The following is a 16,502-nucleotide window of genomic DNA, read 5'->3' on the forward strand; positions in this document are numbered from 1 at the left end:
TATTTTTTCATTATTTTTGTCTTTTATTTAAATAGATTCTTTTTTGCATAATATAACCTGATTATAGTTTCCCCTCCCTCTACTCTTTCCAGTTCCTCTCCACTTCCCCTTCCATTGAGATCCACTCTCTTTCTGTCTCATTAGAAAAGAACAGGCTTCCAAGGGACAAAATTAAAATATAAGATAAAACAAAAACTATCACATCAAAGTTGGAAAGGGCAAGCCAACAGAAAGAAAACAGTCCAAGAGAAGCAATAAGGATCAGAGACCGACTATTTTGAGCACTCAGAGATCCTATAAAGATACATAAAAAACAAAACTAGAAGCCATAATTTAAGTGTAGAGGACCTGGTGCAGACCTGTGTAGCCCCTGGGCATGCTGCTTTAGTCTCTCTGAGTTCATATGAGCTTTGCTCACATCGATTTACAAGGCCCTGGCTCTTACACTATTTGCTTTTTCATTTATGGGGTTCCTTGAGGCCTGAGGGGAGGAATTTCATAGAGACATCCTATTTACGTGAGTGTTCCAACATCTCTCACTCTCTGTATAATGTCTGACTGGAGTTTCTATATTTGTTCCTATCAGGAAGCTTCTCTGATAAGGGCTGAACAAGGCACCAATCTATGAGAATAGCGGAATGTCATTAAGAGTCAGACCCATAACAACTAGAGCAGAGGCTCTTTGTTAAAGGTGTAGCCCGACTGATATCTATTCCCTAATAGGGCTGCTTTGTCTATTCTCATTGGAAGAGGATGAGCCTACTTTGAGAGACTTGATGTGCCAGGGTGGGGTGATACCCAGAAGGGCCCCACCCCTCTCAGAGGAAAAGGGGAGGGTCTGTGTGAGGGGGTGCAGGTTTGAGATGTAAATAAATACACATGGATTTCAAAAAGAGTCGTTTTATCAACACACGTTTTTGGTTTTTTTTTTTTTTTGTTTGTTTGTTTTCGTTTTTTGAGCCAGTAGAATTTGATTTTGGCTTAGGTAAGAGTAGAGTTTGCCTCAGTAGAATAACTGAGGTCAAAACAAAAATGATTTTTTCTCCAAAATCAATATGACTAGCACATGAAAAATTTCAACCATGATAGAAATTAAAGAAGTATAATGTAAGACAAAAATAATATATATATTTGCTTAACAAATTGACAAAGATGGTACTCACTTTTGGAAAAGGTAACTAGGCATTCTTAAAGCAGGGAGAGCATAAATTAGTGTGGTGTTCTGGGTGGCAACCTAAAAGCATCCCCCAAATTTGAAGCTTTTATACTTTTAACTCACAATTTCACATTTATCAAAATCATGTTGAGGAAGTTTATCACGGAGTTGCAATGTTTCTTATGGACAAGGCTTCATATATATGTATACATATATGTATACACACACACACACACACACACACACACACGAAGACAAATAGCTTCTGTTTTCCAGATTTTGTTATGTAAAAACAAGACTTTCCAGTAACAAAATATATTCCTATTTTTAAAATGCCTTTATTAATATGTAGAAGTCTTTCTTATTTCTTCTATTCAGTATCTTCTTTTGTTTCTGAACAGGTCTCCAGGAAAAGTTGGACTTTTATCATTCAAGGTGAGTCGTGCTTTCTCACAGATTTAGGCATTTGTGACCTTCTTGTTACCTTTTTTAAAAACTTTTTCTCCAACAACATTCTCTTTCTACTCTTTTAATTTACCAATTAGTTAGATATCCCATAAATACCTCAGTGAGTATTGTGCTTTAAGTATATATATGTATATATATATAATTTTTAGAATTTCATTAATTTTTATTTGATTTATAGTCTTAAAAATAAAAGAAAACTATAAAGGACTAAGTATATAACAATGATGGAGTACTTGCCTAGTATAAACAAAGCCTGAAGTTCAGACCCTAGTGTTTTAAAAAAGAAAAAAAATAACCAAAACACTTATATGGTTCTTATGGGCACATATTTTGACACTATTAGTACACATAAAAATTAATCCTAGCCTTATACTTAAATGAAAATATTGTGACAGTATGTCATCGGGAGTCATTTTTGTTTGGTCTTTTGATGCTGGTTATCAAACCTGGAGCCTAACACATGCTAGGTAACTGTTCCATCACTGAGCTACATCTTGTTTCTGAACACTCACCTATTTTACATGCAAGAATATAATCAAGAAAATTTACTTACTTATAAGTATTTATATATTTGTATTATATGTTTTGTATGTATAATCTTGACCATGCTCTACATCTCTACATTTAGTGTGTGTATGTGTGTGTGTGTGTGTGTGTGTGTGTGTGTCTGTGTGTATGTAGTATATTATGTAGAAGATTTTGAAGAAATAAAAATTAATTATACACAAAACCCAAGTGAGTTTCAAACACCAGAGTGTTGATTAGAGGTACAAGGAACAGAAAATTATATATACTTTGATTCTATTATGTTAAGTTCAAAAGCATACAAAAATGAATATAGTATTTACAAATATAATGAAGGGATTTGCCTCAGTCCTTTGGTTCAATTCCCTTAGCACCCCATAAAAAACAAGCATGATGTTTCATGCTTATAAGCACAGCACTAGGGATGTGGAGGCAGGGAAATCAAAAATTCAAACTCATTTTTGTTTATATAGTGAGTTTAAGGCCATCTTGGTCTACATGAGACATCAAACAAACAAACAAACAAAGAATGAAAGGAAATAATTGTGGTCAAACTGGAAAGAAAGCAAAGTAATGATAAACATAATTTAGGCTATCATTTCTCAGAATGAGAGACTATAAAGAAAAATGATAACAATATACAAAAGATTTAAAAGTTCTTTTCTTAAACTAGGTGCTTAAGAAAGAGTTTATCATAATTCTTGTATTTTATAGAATATTTGTACTTAATATTTCCATAAACATGTTTAAAAGTTTTATATATATATATATATATATATATGTATAATAGTTTGTTTGTTTAAATGTCCTCAGAGCAGAAGATACATGGTGGAAATAGCCTTTCTTCTTATTGCTCATCTCCTTTGTCCTAGTCTTCCTATCTAGAAGTGATGCATTTTATGGTTGTAGGATTTTCAAGTCACTTGACTCTAAAATAGGTTTGGAGAATCTACTTTATTCCAGTAATTAACGATTTTTCTCACTTGATTAAAAATAGATAGCACATATGTATTTTTAGTAAATAAATATGAGATTGGGTATTATTCCCTTCTTTTTTATTTCTAAATAAGTATGGAGTCACAGGAAACTACAAAATAGTAGGAAGAGGCCTTATTTATCCTTTACCCAGTTTCTCCAGTGGTTATAACTTAATCATAGAACCGTGTGAAAACCAGGAATTTGACATTGGTACAGTGTGAACGTATAATCTTCCCAGTAGTTTTTGTGTGTATGCCTGTGTAGCTACCACAACCAAGATGCAGAACTGTGTCATCAACACCTGCTTTGTGTACCACTTTATATTTAGCATGCTACCAACAACTCACATCGTTTTCAAATTTGTTTTTCATCTCTGTAATTTTGTCATTTGAAGATAGTCTATAAATAAAATTATATGCCCCTATGAAATTAGCTGAAAGTATTGAGATGCATCAGTCTTGTTGCATTCATCAGCTTTGTGTTCATTTTCATTACTTAGTAGCGTATGATATACGTGCACTGAGGCTACTAGTATGTTTTATATATATGGGACATATCTACAGGTATCCTTTTTAAAGATTTAGTTTTATATGTATATCTGTCTCTGTATATACCACAGAGGGTAGAAGAGAGCATTGGATCCCATGGAGTTAGTTTACAGCCAGCTGTGAGCCACCGAGATGTGGGTGCAGATAACTGAAGTCTGACCCTGTGGGAAAGCACATAGTGCTTTCAATACTGACTTTTCTCCAGCTTCTCATTTCCAAATATCTCAAATGGTACAAATAAAGGTCCTGGTTTGTGGTAATTTTACAGTCTCACATTATAGCTATCTATGGAAAGGGATAAAATGGCCTTGGCTTTTGTAGAACAGACTAAATGCTGAGTATATCAGGAAGGTTGGAGGAAGGAGAACACAATGTAGCAACCACGAGAGCACTGTTAAATGAGGAAATAAAAAAAAACACTTTTAAAAAAGAAGATAGACTTTGTGCTAAGATTAGAAAATTGGGACATTGCATGGGTAGGTAGAGGACTGTTGTCAGGGTATTCTGTTAGGTAACAGCAGTATGAACTAATATGTAAAGGAAGCATGTGCTGGAAGCATTCAAGACACTTAACTAGTGTGACATCTGTAGAAGCTTCAGTGATACAAGGTTGAAAGAATAGAGTAGGTTGTGATGAGCCTTAGACAGCAAGCTAAGAATTTTAGTCTTTAACATTTTAAAGCAGGGCATAGGAGTCACTTTGTATGTCACACTTATTCTAGCCTATGTTTCTGTTCGTGTGTGTGTGTGTGTGTGTGTGTGTGTGTGTGTGTGTGTGTTTGTTACAAGGTCTCACTATGTAGCTCAAGGTCACCTTTTGAGATTATTCTGCCTCTGACAAAGAGACATTGGAAATAACATTGAAAGGAATGGACGGGTAGATATAAAAGCCATTAAGAAGGAACCGGATGTAGATCTCTCCTGAGAGACACAGCCAGAATACAGCAAATACAGAGGCGAATGCCAGCAGCAAACCACTGAACTGAGAACAGGACCCCCGTTGAAGGAATCAGAGAAAGAACTGGAAGAGCTTGAAGGGGCTCGAGACCCCATATGTAAAACAATGCCAAGCAACCAGAGCTTCCAGGGACTAAGCCACTACCTAAAGACTATACATGGACTGACCCTGAACTCTGACCCCATAGGTAGCAATGAATAGCCTAGTAAGAGCACCAGTGGAAGGGGAAGCCCTGGGTCCTGCTAAGACTGAACCCCCAGTGAACGTGATTGTTGGGGGGAGGGCGGTAATGGGGGGAGGATGGTAATGGGGGGAGGATGGGGAGGGGAACACCCATATAGAAGGGGGATATTGGCCCGGAAACCGGGAAAGGAAATAACAATCGAAATGTAAATAAGAAATACTCAAGTTAATAAAGAAAAAAAGAAAAAAAAGAAAGAAAAATGATAAAGTCAAATAAAATCTGTAGGTCAGTCAATAAAAAAAAGAATTGTTTCTTTTTTTATTTTCTCAGCAGAAAGTTAATAGAAGTTTTTGTAATTCTAATCTATATTAAATATCTACCTCTTCACTAAGAAAAACTGGGAGTCAACAGAATTAATGAATGTATCATTTTTTTTAATTTTGAGATTATACTGATAGTGTTTCTCCCTTTCCATCCTCCAAAACCTCCCAAATACCCTTTCCTGCTCACCTTCCAATTCATGATGCCTTCTGAATTTCTTTTTATATATTTACTATTTGTAGCTTAATGTTCTATATCCATCCAGGAACTGTGTAGCAAGGCTGGCCTTGTACTGCCAACAAAACCCCTGTTCTGGCCTCTGAAATACTGAGGTGACAGGTGTGAGGTGCGGTACCTGGTGCCTATATTACTGTTCTTTCATAAATAACATAGAAATAAAAACTATTTCTGTGAGTATGGATGATTCAGTTTTGGACAAAGTAATTGTGAAAATGAGTTTTCACAAACTTTTTTTTGCATTCTTTCATTGAAAATAGATTTTTTTCTCCTAAAATTTATTCTGATTACAGTTTTCCCTCCATATCATCATATCTAGCTACACTACCTTTCTATCTCTCATTAGAAAATGTGGGGTTCTCTGAGATAACAACAAAACAAAAACAAAATATAATATAATAAGATGAAACAAAACTGTCACGTGGATGTTAGTTAACAAGGCAAACCGAAGAAGGAAAAGAGCTCAAGAGAAGGCAAAAGAATCAGAGACCCACTCATTCACCCACTCAGAAGACCCGTAAGAACACTAAACTGAAAGCTATAATCTATGTACACAAAGAACATGGTGCAGACTCCTGTATGCTCAATGCTTACGGCTTCAGTCTCTCTGAGTTGCTATGAACCTTTCACAGTTGATTTAGAGGGCCACGTTCTCCTGGCTCTTCCACTTTTTCTACTTCCTTCTTTATGGCTTTCCCGAGCCTTGAGTGGAGGGACTTGATGGAGACATCCCATTTAGAGATGTGGGTCCTAAGGCTTTTCTCTCCACATATTTTATGGCTGTGGACTCTTAATTTGTTCCCATCTGCTGCAAGAAGAAGGTTCTTTGATGACGGCTGAATAAGGCACTTATGGTATGAGTATGGCAGAATATCATTAGGAGTCATTTTATCACTACTTTTTAAACCAGTATTATTTGGTTTTAACCTAGGCTGCTGCTTCTTGATAACCCAAGAGGTGTTGGGTATAGGTTCCATCTCATGGAGTGGGCTTTAAGTCAAATGAAACATTGGTTGGTTATTTTCTCAAGCTTTGTGCTACTATTTCTCTAACATAATTTCCTGGCAGGGCAGCATTGTAGAACAAAGGTTTTGAGGCTGGGTTGGCTTTTATTTTACACTTTTGGTAATCGGCAGTGTATCTTCCTGTACAATGAAACCAGAAAGTAGGGGTGAAGGCACCAGATTGACCTCTTCATGTTCAGTGAGTTCTGTGGGTGGATCCTTGGTGACAGTTTATGGAGAGTAACCTTTTGTGGCAACAGCCTGGTTTGCTTGGGGATTTCGATGGCCAACAACTCAATCAGATATAACCCAGTCCTGGTACAGGAAGCCTTGTTTGCTGACAGAAGATGGCTAGTTAAGACTCTGTCTCCTTCATTATTTGGAAACTTCATTAGGATTGCCTTCATGTTTTTAGAAAGTTTCCACTGTGCTAGCTTTCCATAACACCAAATGCACCTCAAGTCTAGCTGTTTTCCCCTGCATTCCCTCCCTCAAACACATCTCTTTTCCCCATCACTACCTGATCCTTCCATTTCTGGTCAATCATCCTGAGTAAGGTAACCCAGACCCAGAAAGATAAATATGGTATGTATCCACTTATATGTGGATATTAGCTAATAAATAAATGATAACCAAGCTGCAATCTGTAACCATAGAGAGATTAGGTATAGAGGAAGGGACTGGGTAGTGGACAAATAGTCCTGAGAGAGGGAAATAGAACAGATTTTATGGATGAACTGGGAGCAGCATATTAAAAGTAAAATGTTCAATCATATAATTAAAGACCATGGAGAAAGTATAAGCAACTCTATTAGCCAACACAAGTGGAGCATAATATCTACATGGATGACTAAAATGTGAATCATGAATTGTGCCTTTTATGAAAGTATGTTTCTGATACTGTGATACATAGGGGTTAGAGGAATTGCATGATATTGGGAAAGCTGGAATTTAGTAAGTTTTGTGTTTCAGTAATGAACATCCCCACCCCATAAGAAGAAGATACTGAAGACTCAAGTCTAGCTAACTGGGTGATGTTGTCATGTCACATGTCTTACATCCATTGTCTTATCCTCACAGCCTGATATGTTATCAAAAGAATCTAAGTCTACATGTAGTTAACTACTGTGATGTTTCTCCCAGTGAAAAATATCATTGACTTATATGTGCTTAGGTTTTACTAAGAAGCATTCTGATTAACTCCCTTTCCTGGAGATTAGGTCTTTTGGCTGGTACCATATGACCTCTTTTGACTTTTGACACAACAACTTGCTACCTTTTAAATTCAAAGTCCAAAGTCCAAAAAATATTGTTAAGCCACATAAAATAGAAATCTAATTACTACCTAGAATTTTTTGTCAGTGTAAGAGTATTAACTTAGGGTCGTTGTGTATATTAATGAAAACAAATCAAATCGTGGCCTAGGATGTTTTCGTGTATATTTTTACTTAGCTTAACTGAGAAAATTTTCTGTTAAATTATGTTGTAAAATGTTTTTGATTTACTAGATAATAAACATTTGGAATATAATTGAATTAAAATACTTTAAATTGATAGAATTGACAGTGCTTTTTTTTTAGGTTATATCCCATTTTTTTATTAGATATATTTCTTTACTTACATTTCAAATGGTATTCCCTTTCCTGGTTTCCTGTCCTTAAGCCCCCATCCCCACCCCCTACCCCAAACGGGTGTTCCCCTATCCACCCCTTTACCCCCCCCCCCAGCATTCCCCTGCACTGGTGGTCCAACCTTGGCAGGACCAAGGGCTTTCCCTTCCACTGGTGCCCCAACAAGGCTATTCTCTGCTACTTATGCAGTTAGAGCCGTGGGTCAGTCAGTCCATGTATAGTCTTTGGGTAGTGGCTTAGTCCCTGGAAGCTCTGGTTGGTTGGCATTGTTGTTTTTATGGGGTTGCAAGACCCTTCACCTCTTTCAATTGTGCTAACTATTAAAGATGATTATTTCAAATATCCTCTATCTTCGTTCAAGTTCTGTTTACTAAGTTTTGATTTGTTCTTTCGTTTAAAGCTAACCTGGAGCCGTAACAATGGCTCAGTGGTTAAGTGAGCTTGTTCTCATAGTGAGCCCAAGTTTGATTTCCAGCAGGCATATGACAGCCTACAGCCACTAGTCATCATCCAGTTCCATAGAATCATGTATGCACACAGTGTATATATGTACACGTGGACAAAACAGTTATACACATTACATTTAAAAATAGGTAAATTAATAAATACATTAAAAAATACTTCCTTTCCACAAGGCTCTGCTCTACATTAAAAACTGTACTAAACTAAGAAATGCTGAAAATGGGACAAATATTCTTTTATAGGGAAGAGTACTAGTTGGTTGTCCAGTACCAAATAGTCAAACATGAAAATATATTATACAGACACATCAGCTTATATTTTAGGACTATACATTTGCATATACATGCACATGCAGGCAGAACACTGATACATATTAAAAAATAAACCTTTGCTAAAAGATAGGCTTAATTTTAACATTTAAAAGTGAAAAATTATAAATTTGCTTATTATTATTTATTTTTTTTGCAAATCATAGTGGTGTACCATCCGTGGGTACCTTTTATATTTCTTTGCTGTGATTAGTATTACTTTTTTATTTTAGTTTGTAAGGGACATTTTCGTGATTTCTTTGCTTTATTAATGTTGTATTTTCCCCCTTTCCACCCTTTTTGAGCAAACTTTTAAAGAAAGTCTTCTCTTCCTTTCAACAGGAAACAAAGAATACAGGAAACAAAGCTGGAAATGAGTCCCCTGTACAAGAATTGAGACAAGATGTATCTAAAAAGGTTGGAAAGATATAATGTCAACTTTAGTTTGTAGGGGACATCAAATTTATATGATATATTTAGAATAGAATGGTTTCTGTATTGTTTAAGCATACTATTCTACACATACTACTTGTTTAGGACATGGTTTCGCATCTCTCAGTTTTATGGTGCAAGAACATTGGCCTTTTTAGAAGTCATATCATTATCTACTTGGTAATTCATCCTTGAAACAATTGTTTGATTGTTTAATATGGCTGCTAAGTACTATGACACTAGTCTTTAATCTTAGCAAGTGGGAGAATCTCTGTATTCTTCCTAATGAGTTCTAGATCAACGAGGCCTACAAAGGGAGATTCTGTCTCAAAAAATCAATACAGTAACACCAACAGCAAAATATGGTTGTAACTACTGGTTTAGGCTTTCCTAATCATGAGTTTACTATTAAAAGTTACACAAGCTGACTAAATGTGGTGCTGCACATCTTTAATCCCAGCACTTGGGAGCTAGAAGCAGCCTGATCTCTAGGAGTTTGAGGTCATCCTGATCTATATAGCAAGCTCCAGGACAGACAGGGATAGTTAGGCTCATCTCCAAATAACAACAAAATACAGATAATGAAAGGCTCATTGTAGCAAATTATGATATCTTTAGGAGTCAGAGGTACCAGGAGGATCTTGTGCTAATTGTGTTCATAGTATCTTTTAAACAATTGGTGCTGTGAAGCTTCAGAAGTTAGTTCACAAAGGAGAGATACAGATTTGGGGCTTGGGGAGATGTCTTAGTGGGCAAAAGCACTTACTGTTTAAACATGAGGAACTGAATTCAAATACTCAGAACCTATATAAAAATGCTGGTCATGACTGGGTGTGATTTGGTTTAAGAGTGAAAGGATGGACACGGGTTGATCCCATAGAGTGTTCTGCCTCAGCAACATAACTTGTCTTTAATGAATAAGGTAGAGTGATGGAGGAAGACAGAGGGTATCCTTAGCTGTTCTCTGTATGTAGTGCACACAGCACTACATACTGGAGTGAGGGAATAGCCGGGGTGGGGGGGAAGACACATTCTTAGAGGTGAAAGAGAGGGGGGTAGGGAAAAGGGACTCTATGAAGAGGGGACCAGGAGGGGGTCAGCATTTGGAGTGTAAATAAATAAGCTAATAATTTTGGTTTATTTTATTATTTCTTAATATACTTTTATTGGATTTTTAAAATACATTTACATTTCAAATGTTATTCCCTTTCCCAATTACCCTTCCAGGAATCCCCTCCTCCATTTCTCCTTCTTCTATGAGGGTGTTCTCCCACCCATCCACCTACCCCTTCCTGCCTCCCGGCCCCAATATTCTAGTACACTGAGGACCCAGAATTTCTACTCCCATTGGTGCCCAACAAGGCCATCCTCTGCTATACATACAGGTGGAGCCATGGGGTCTGTCCACGTGAACACAATGGATGGTGGTTTAGTCCCTGGGAACTCTGGTTTGTTGTTATTGTTCTTATGGTGTTGGAAACCCCTTTAGCTCCTTCTCTAACTCCTGTGATGGGGACCCCGTTCTCAGGTCAATGGTTTGCTGTGAGTATCTGCCTCTGTATTTGTCATGCTCTGACAGAGCCTCTCAGGAGACAGCTATATCAGGCTCCTGTCAGCATGCAGTTTCTGGCATCAGCAATATTGTGTAGGTTTGGTGGCTGTATGTATATGGGCTAGATCCACAGGCGGGGCAGTCTCCTTATCTTCTCCCATGAATATTTTTGTTCCCCCTTCCAAGAAGAAATAAAGCATCCATACTTTGGTCACCCTTCTCCTTGAACTTCATGTGGTCTTTGGATTGTATCTTGAGTAATCTGAGCTTTGGGGCTAATATCCACTTATCAATGAGTGCATACCATGTGTGTTTTTCTGTGATTGGATTACCTCACTCAGGATTATATTTTCTTCTTCCACCATTTGCCTACGAATTTCATAAAGTCATTGTTTTTGATAGCTGAGTAATATTCCATTGTGTAAATGTACCACATTTTCTATATCCATTCCTCTGTTGAAGGGCATCTGGATTCTTTCCAGCTTCTGGCTATTATAAATAAGGCTGCTATGAACATAGTGGAGCATGTGTCCTTGTTATAAGTTTGAGCATCATTTGGGTAGATGCCCAGGAGTGGTATAGCTGGGTCCTCAGGTAGTGCAATGTTCAATTTTCTGAGGAACCAGACTGATTTCCAGAGCGGTTGTACCAGCTTGCAATCCCACCAACAATGGAGGGGTGTTCCTCGTTCTCCACATCCACACCAGGATCTGTTGTCACCTAAGATTTTTATCTTAAGCATTCTGCCTGATGTGAGGTGGAATCTCAGGATTGTCTTGATTTGCATTTCCCTGATGATTAAGGATATTGAACATTTCTTTAGGCGTTTCTCAGCCATTGGATATTCCTCAGCTGAGAATTCTTTGTTTAGTTCTGTAGTGCCGCGCCCAAACTCGACCAGCAAGGAAGACAGGACCACAGGAGATCTTCTTCAAGCAGTTTTACTCAGGAACCTTGATACAATCTTCTGACCTCTATCTCTTCTTTTTTTTTTTAAAGATTTATTCATTTATTATATATGAGTACACTGTAGCTGTCTTCAGACACACCAGAAGAGTGCATCAGATCTCATTACAGATGGTTGTGAGCCACCATGTGGTTGCTGGGAATTGAACCCAGGACCTCTGGAAGAGTAGTCGGGTGCTCTACCGCTGAGCCATCTCTCCAGCCCACCTCTATCTCTTCTGACTCTCTCCCTCCTGACTTTCTCTCTTCTTACTGTCTCTCTCTCTTCTGACTCTCTCTCTCTGACTCTTTCTCTTCTGACTCTCTCTCTTCTCTTTTCCGACTCTCTCTTCCTGGGGAACGCACTGCACCACACTTAAATAGCTAGCACTGGCCAGTCCTAGCAAGCCACGTGGGTCATGTAGATAGGCTGTCACTATGCGGAAGCTAGTGGGCCAGGCAGACCTAGCCAAATAAGGACTTGTTTACTGCAAGGAGCGCTCACCTTTGGGAGGGTGGAAGGTGGAAACCAGTGCCATTTTTGAGGCGTGGCACGTCGCAGCTCTCTACACTGTAGCCCATTTTTAATAGGGTTATTTTATTTTCTGGAGTCTAACTGCTTGAGTTCTTTCTATATATTGGATATTAGCCCTCTGTCAGACATAGGGTTGGTAAAGATCTTTTCCCAATCCATCGCTTGCCATTTTGTCCTAATGACAGTGTTCTTTGCCTTACAGAAGCTTTGTAGTTTTATGAGATCCCATTTGTCGATTCTTGATCTTACAGCCTAAGCCATTGGTGTTTTGTTCAGGAAATTTTCCCCAGTGCCCATGTGTTTGAGGCTCTTTCCCATTTTTTCTTCTAATAGTTTGAGTGTATTTGGTTTTATGTGGAGGTCTTTGATCCATTTGGACTTGTACCTTGTACAGAGCAATAAGAAAGGGTCAGTTTGCATTCTTCTATATGCTGGCCACTAGTTGAAACAGCACCATTTGTTGAAAATGCTATCTTTTTTCCCACTAGAAGGATTTAGGTCCTTTGTAAAATATCAAGTGTCCATAGGTGTGTGGGTTATTTTCTGAGTCTTCAATTCTGTTCCACTGATCGACCTGCCTGTCTCTGTACTAATACCATACAGTTTTATCACTATTCTCTGTAATAAAGCTTCAGGTCAGGGATGGTGAATACCCCAGAATTTCTTTTATTATTGAGCATAATTTTAGCTATGTTCTTTTTTTTGTTATTCCAAATTAATTTTCAAATTGCTCTTTCTAACTCTGAAGATTTGCGTTGGATTTTTGATGGGGATTGCATAGAATCTGCAAACTGTGTTTGGCAAGGTGGCCATTTTTACAATATTAATCCTGCCAATCTATGAGCATGGGAGATCCTCCTTCTAACTTCTGAGATCTTCTTCAGTTTCTTTCCTCAGAGATTTGAAGTTCATGTCATATAGACCATTCACTTGCTTGGTTAAAGTCACACTGTGACATTCTATATTATTTGTTACTATTGTGAAAGGTGTTGTTTTCCTAATTTCTTTCTCAGCCTGTTTATCCTTTGAGTAGAGGAAGGCTACTGATTTATTTGAGTCAATTTTATATCCACCAACTTCGTTGAAGTTGTTTATCAGGCTTAGTAGTTGTCTCCTGGAACTTTTCCAGTCACATAATTATACTATCATATCCTCTGCAAATAGTGATATTTTGACTTCTTGCTATCTAATTTGTATCCTTTTGATCTCCTTTTGCTGTCTGATTGCTCTGGCTAGGACTTCTACTATATTGAATAGTTAGGGGAAAAGTGGGCAGCCTTATGTAGTCCCTGATTTTAGTACGGTTGCTTCAAGTTTCTCTCCATTTAGTTTAAAGTTCACTACTAGTTTGCTATATATTGCTTCTACTATGTTTAGATATAGGCCCTGAATTCCTGATCTTTCTAAGACTTTTATCATGAAGGGGTGTTGAATTTTGTCAAATGTTTTTTCAGCATCTAATTAGTTAATCATGTGATTTTTTTTCCTTGAGTTTGTTTATATAGTGGATTACATTGATGGAGTTCTTTAATTTGAACCATTCCTGCATCCCTGGAATGAACATGATAGATGATCATTTTTTTTTTTAAACAATTGGCATTTGCTTTTATTTTTCAAGCGAGTCCTTGGATTTCTGCAAGAACAAACAACTTCCCAAAGATCACACACACACAAAAAATCAAGTGCTAGATGCAGGCAGGGAGCCCAAAACTGTCTGATAACAGATACTATCACCAGCCAGGCCTCAGACTCTGGGCTCATTTACACCTTGCTTTGATAACAGAAACAAAGCGAGTCATCATAAAAGACAGTATAGCTGGGAGCACGGGTCTGCCTCCACTTCTCTTAGAAAGGAGGGTTTCCACATAGGTCTGCGTTCTTGCCTCAAATTCTGTGATCTTCGGACGCACATCTTTTTAAAAGTACATCTCTAAAGACTCGCCCTCACTGCAACTGCTTCTTTGGGGACAGGAAAACAATGCTCCAACAGTTGAAAGACTATTGCCTTAAGGTGTCCAGTTTTCATGCAGACACACCCTCCCCTCACCCAACAGGCATGCTTTCTTTCCATGCAAGTTTGAAAGGCAAACTTTTTAAATGTAATTATTTTTTTTTAATTGAGATGGAAGATAGGAGATAGGCAGTATAATGAAGCCCTGAATTGTATCTGTTTTTCTTGGCTTACAACTCACTCTTGGCCTCCAAGAAAGAAAACAGTATCTTCTCCAGAGTATTAGAAAGCTCCAGATGGAAACACGGCTTCAAGGGGAGATTAAGGTGGGCTTCAAAAAGCATGAAGACAGCACAACCATCCGTCTTCAATGCATCTTCCCTATAGCCAGTGAACTCATCCCCTAGTTTTTATTCTCATTTATGACATTGTCCAGAGAAAACTAAATTGATTTTGCTATAGGGACGTAGGAAAAAATTAAATCCCAAACCTTCTGTGTCCAAGGAGAAAACCCATAGACAGTGGCCGTTATGTTCTGGACTGTCTAACGAAGCTAGATGATCATTTTTATGTGTTCTTGGATTCGGTTTGCAAGAATTTTATTAAGTATTTTTTCCATCAATATTCATAAGTGAGATTTGTCTGAAGTTCTCTTTATTTGTTGGTTCTTTGTGTTTAAGGTTCTAGGTTTACGTATAACTGTGGCTTTGTAGAAGGAATTGGGTAGTGTTTTGTGGAATAGTTTGAAGAGTATTGGTATTATGTCTTCTTTGAAGGTCTGATAATTTCTGGATTAAACCCGTCTGGTCCTGGGCTTTTTTTTGGGGGGGGGGATTGGGAGTCTTTTAATGACTGCTTTTGTTATTTTCAGGTTATGAGACTGTTTAAATGGTTTATCTCATCCTGATTTAACTTTGGTACCTGGTATCTGTGTAAAAAGTTATCCATTTCATACCGATTCTCCAGTTTTGTTTAGTATAGGTTTTTGTAGTAGGATCTGATGATTTTTAAAATATCCTTGGTTTCTGTTGTTATGTTTCCCTTTTTGTTTCTGACTTTGTAAATTTGGATACTGTCTCTATGCCCTGTGATTAGCCTCGCTAAGCATTCATCTGTCTTGTTGATTTTTTTTTTTCAAAGAATGAGTTCCCAGTTTTCTTGATTCTTTGTACGGTTCTTAGTTGATTTCAGTCCAGATTTTGATTAGTTGCTACCTTCTTCCACTCTTCTTGGTTATACTTGCTTCTTTTTGTCCTAGAACTTTCTGATGTGCTGCAAACTGCTAGTGTATGCTCTGTCCATTTTCATTTTGAAGGCACTGAGAATTGTGAGTTCTCCTCTTAGTATTCCTTTCATTGTACCCATAAGTTTGTGTATGTTGTGCTTCCATTTTCATTAAATTCTAAAAAGTTGTTTATTTTTTTATTTAATCCTTGACCAAGTTATCATCGAGTAGGTCATTGTTCAGCTTTCATGTGTATGTGGGCTTTCTGTTATTTTTGTTATTATTAAAGTCCAGCTATAGTCCATGGTGGTCTGATAAGATGCATGCGATTATTTTAATCTTTTTGTATCTGTTGCAGCCTGTTTTGTGACCAATTATATGGTCAGTTTTGGTGAAGGTATCATGAGATCCTGAGAAGAAGGTATTTTCTTTTAGGGTGAAATGTTCTGTAGATATCTGTTAAATCCATTTGGTTCTGAATTCTATTAGTTTTACTGCATCTGTTTAGTTTATGTTTCCATGATTTGTCCATTGATTAGATTGGAGTGTTGAAATCTCCCACTATTATTTTATGAGTTGCAATGTGTGCTTTGAGCTTTAGTAGAGTTTCTTTTATGAATGTGTTTGCCCCTGCATTTGGAGCATAGATGTTAGGTATTGAGACTGTATCTTGGTGGATTTTTCCATAACTTTTGGTTGAATTGATTTTATTTGATATTCGAATGGCTACTCCAGCTTGTTTCTTGAGACTATTTGCTTGGAAAATTTATTTCCAGCCTTTTACTCTGAGGTAGTGTCTGTCTTTGTCACTGAGGTGTGTTTTCTGTATGCAGCAAAATGCTGGGTCCCATTTACCTATCCAGTCTGTTAGTTTACGTCATTTTATTGGGGAATTGAGTCCATTGATGTTAAGAGATATTTAAAAAATAGTGATTGCTGGGGGTTGGGGATTTAGCTCAGTGGTAGAGCGCTCGCCTAGCAAGCGCGCAAGGCCCAGGTTCGGTCCCCAGCTCTGAAAAAAAAATAATGATTGCCGTTTCCTGTTATTTTTATTGTTATATGTAGAATTTTGTTTGTGTGTC

The 16,502-nt window shown here is 37.5% G+C and overlaps 1 protein-coding gene across 4 annotated transcripts in view; it reads left to right on the forward strand.

The window, feature by feature from the left end:
* Positions 1-16,502, forward strand: part of Wdr44 (WD repeat domain 44) — a 105,439-nt gene that overhangs the window by 32,025 nt on the left and 56,912 nt on the right. For all 4 annotated transcript variants that reach the window (XM_039099449.2, XM_063279776.1, XM_039099450.2 and 1 more), the window contains 2 exons: positions 1,558-1,591; positions 9,123-9,197. In XM_039099449.2, the coding sequence (XP_038955377.1) occupies positions 1,558-1,591; positions 9,123-9,197 (109 nt within the window). The remainder of the gene's footprint in view (positions 1-1,557; positions 1,592-9,122; positions 9,198-16,502) is intronic.

The sequence above is a fragment of the Rattus norvegicus genome, chromosome X (assembly GCF_036323735.1).
Source record: "Rattus norvegicus strain BN/NHsdMcwi chromosome X, GRCr8, whole genome shotgun sequence".
Classification (NCBI taxonomy): Eukaryota; Metazoa; Chordata; class Mammalia; order Rodentia; family Muridae; genus Rattus; species Rattus norvegicus.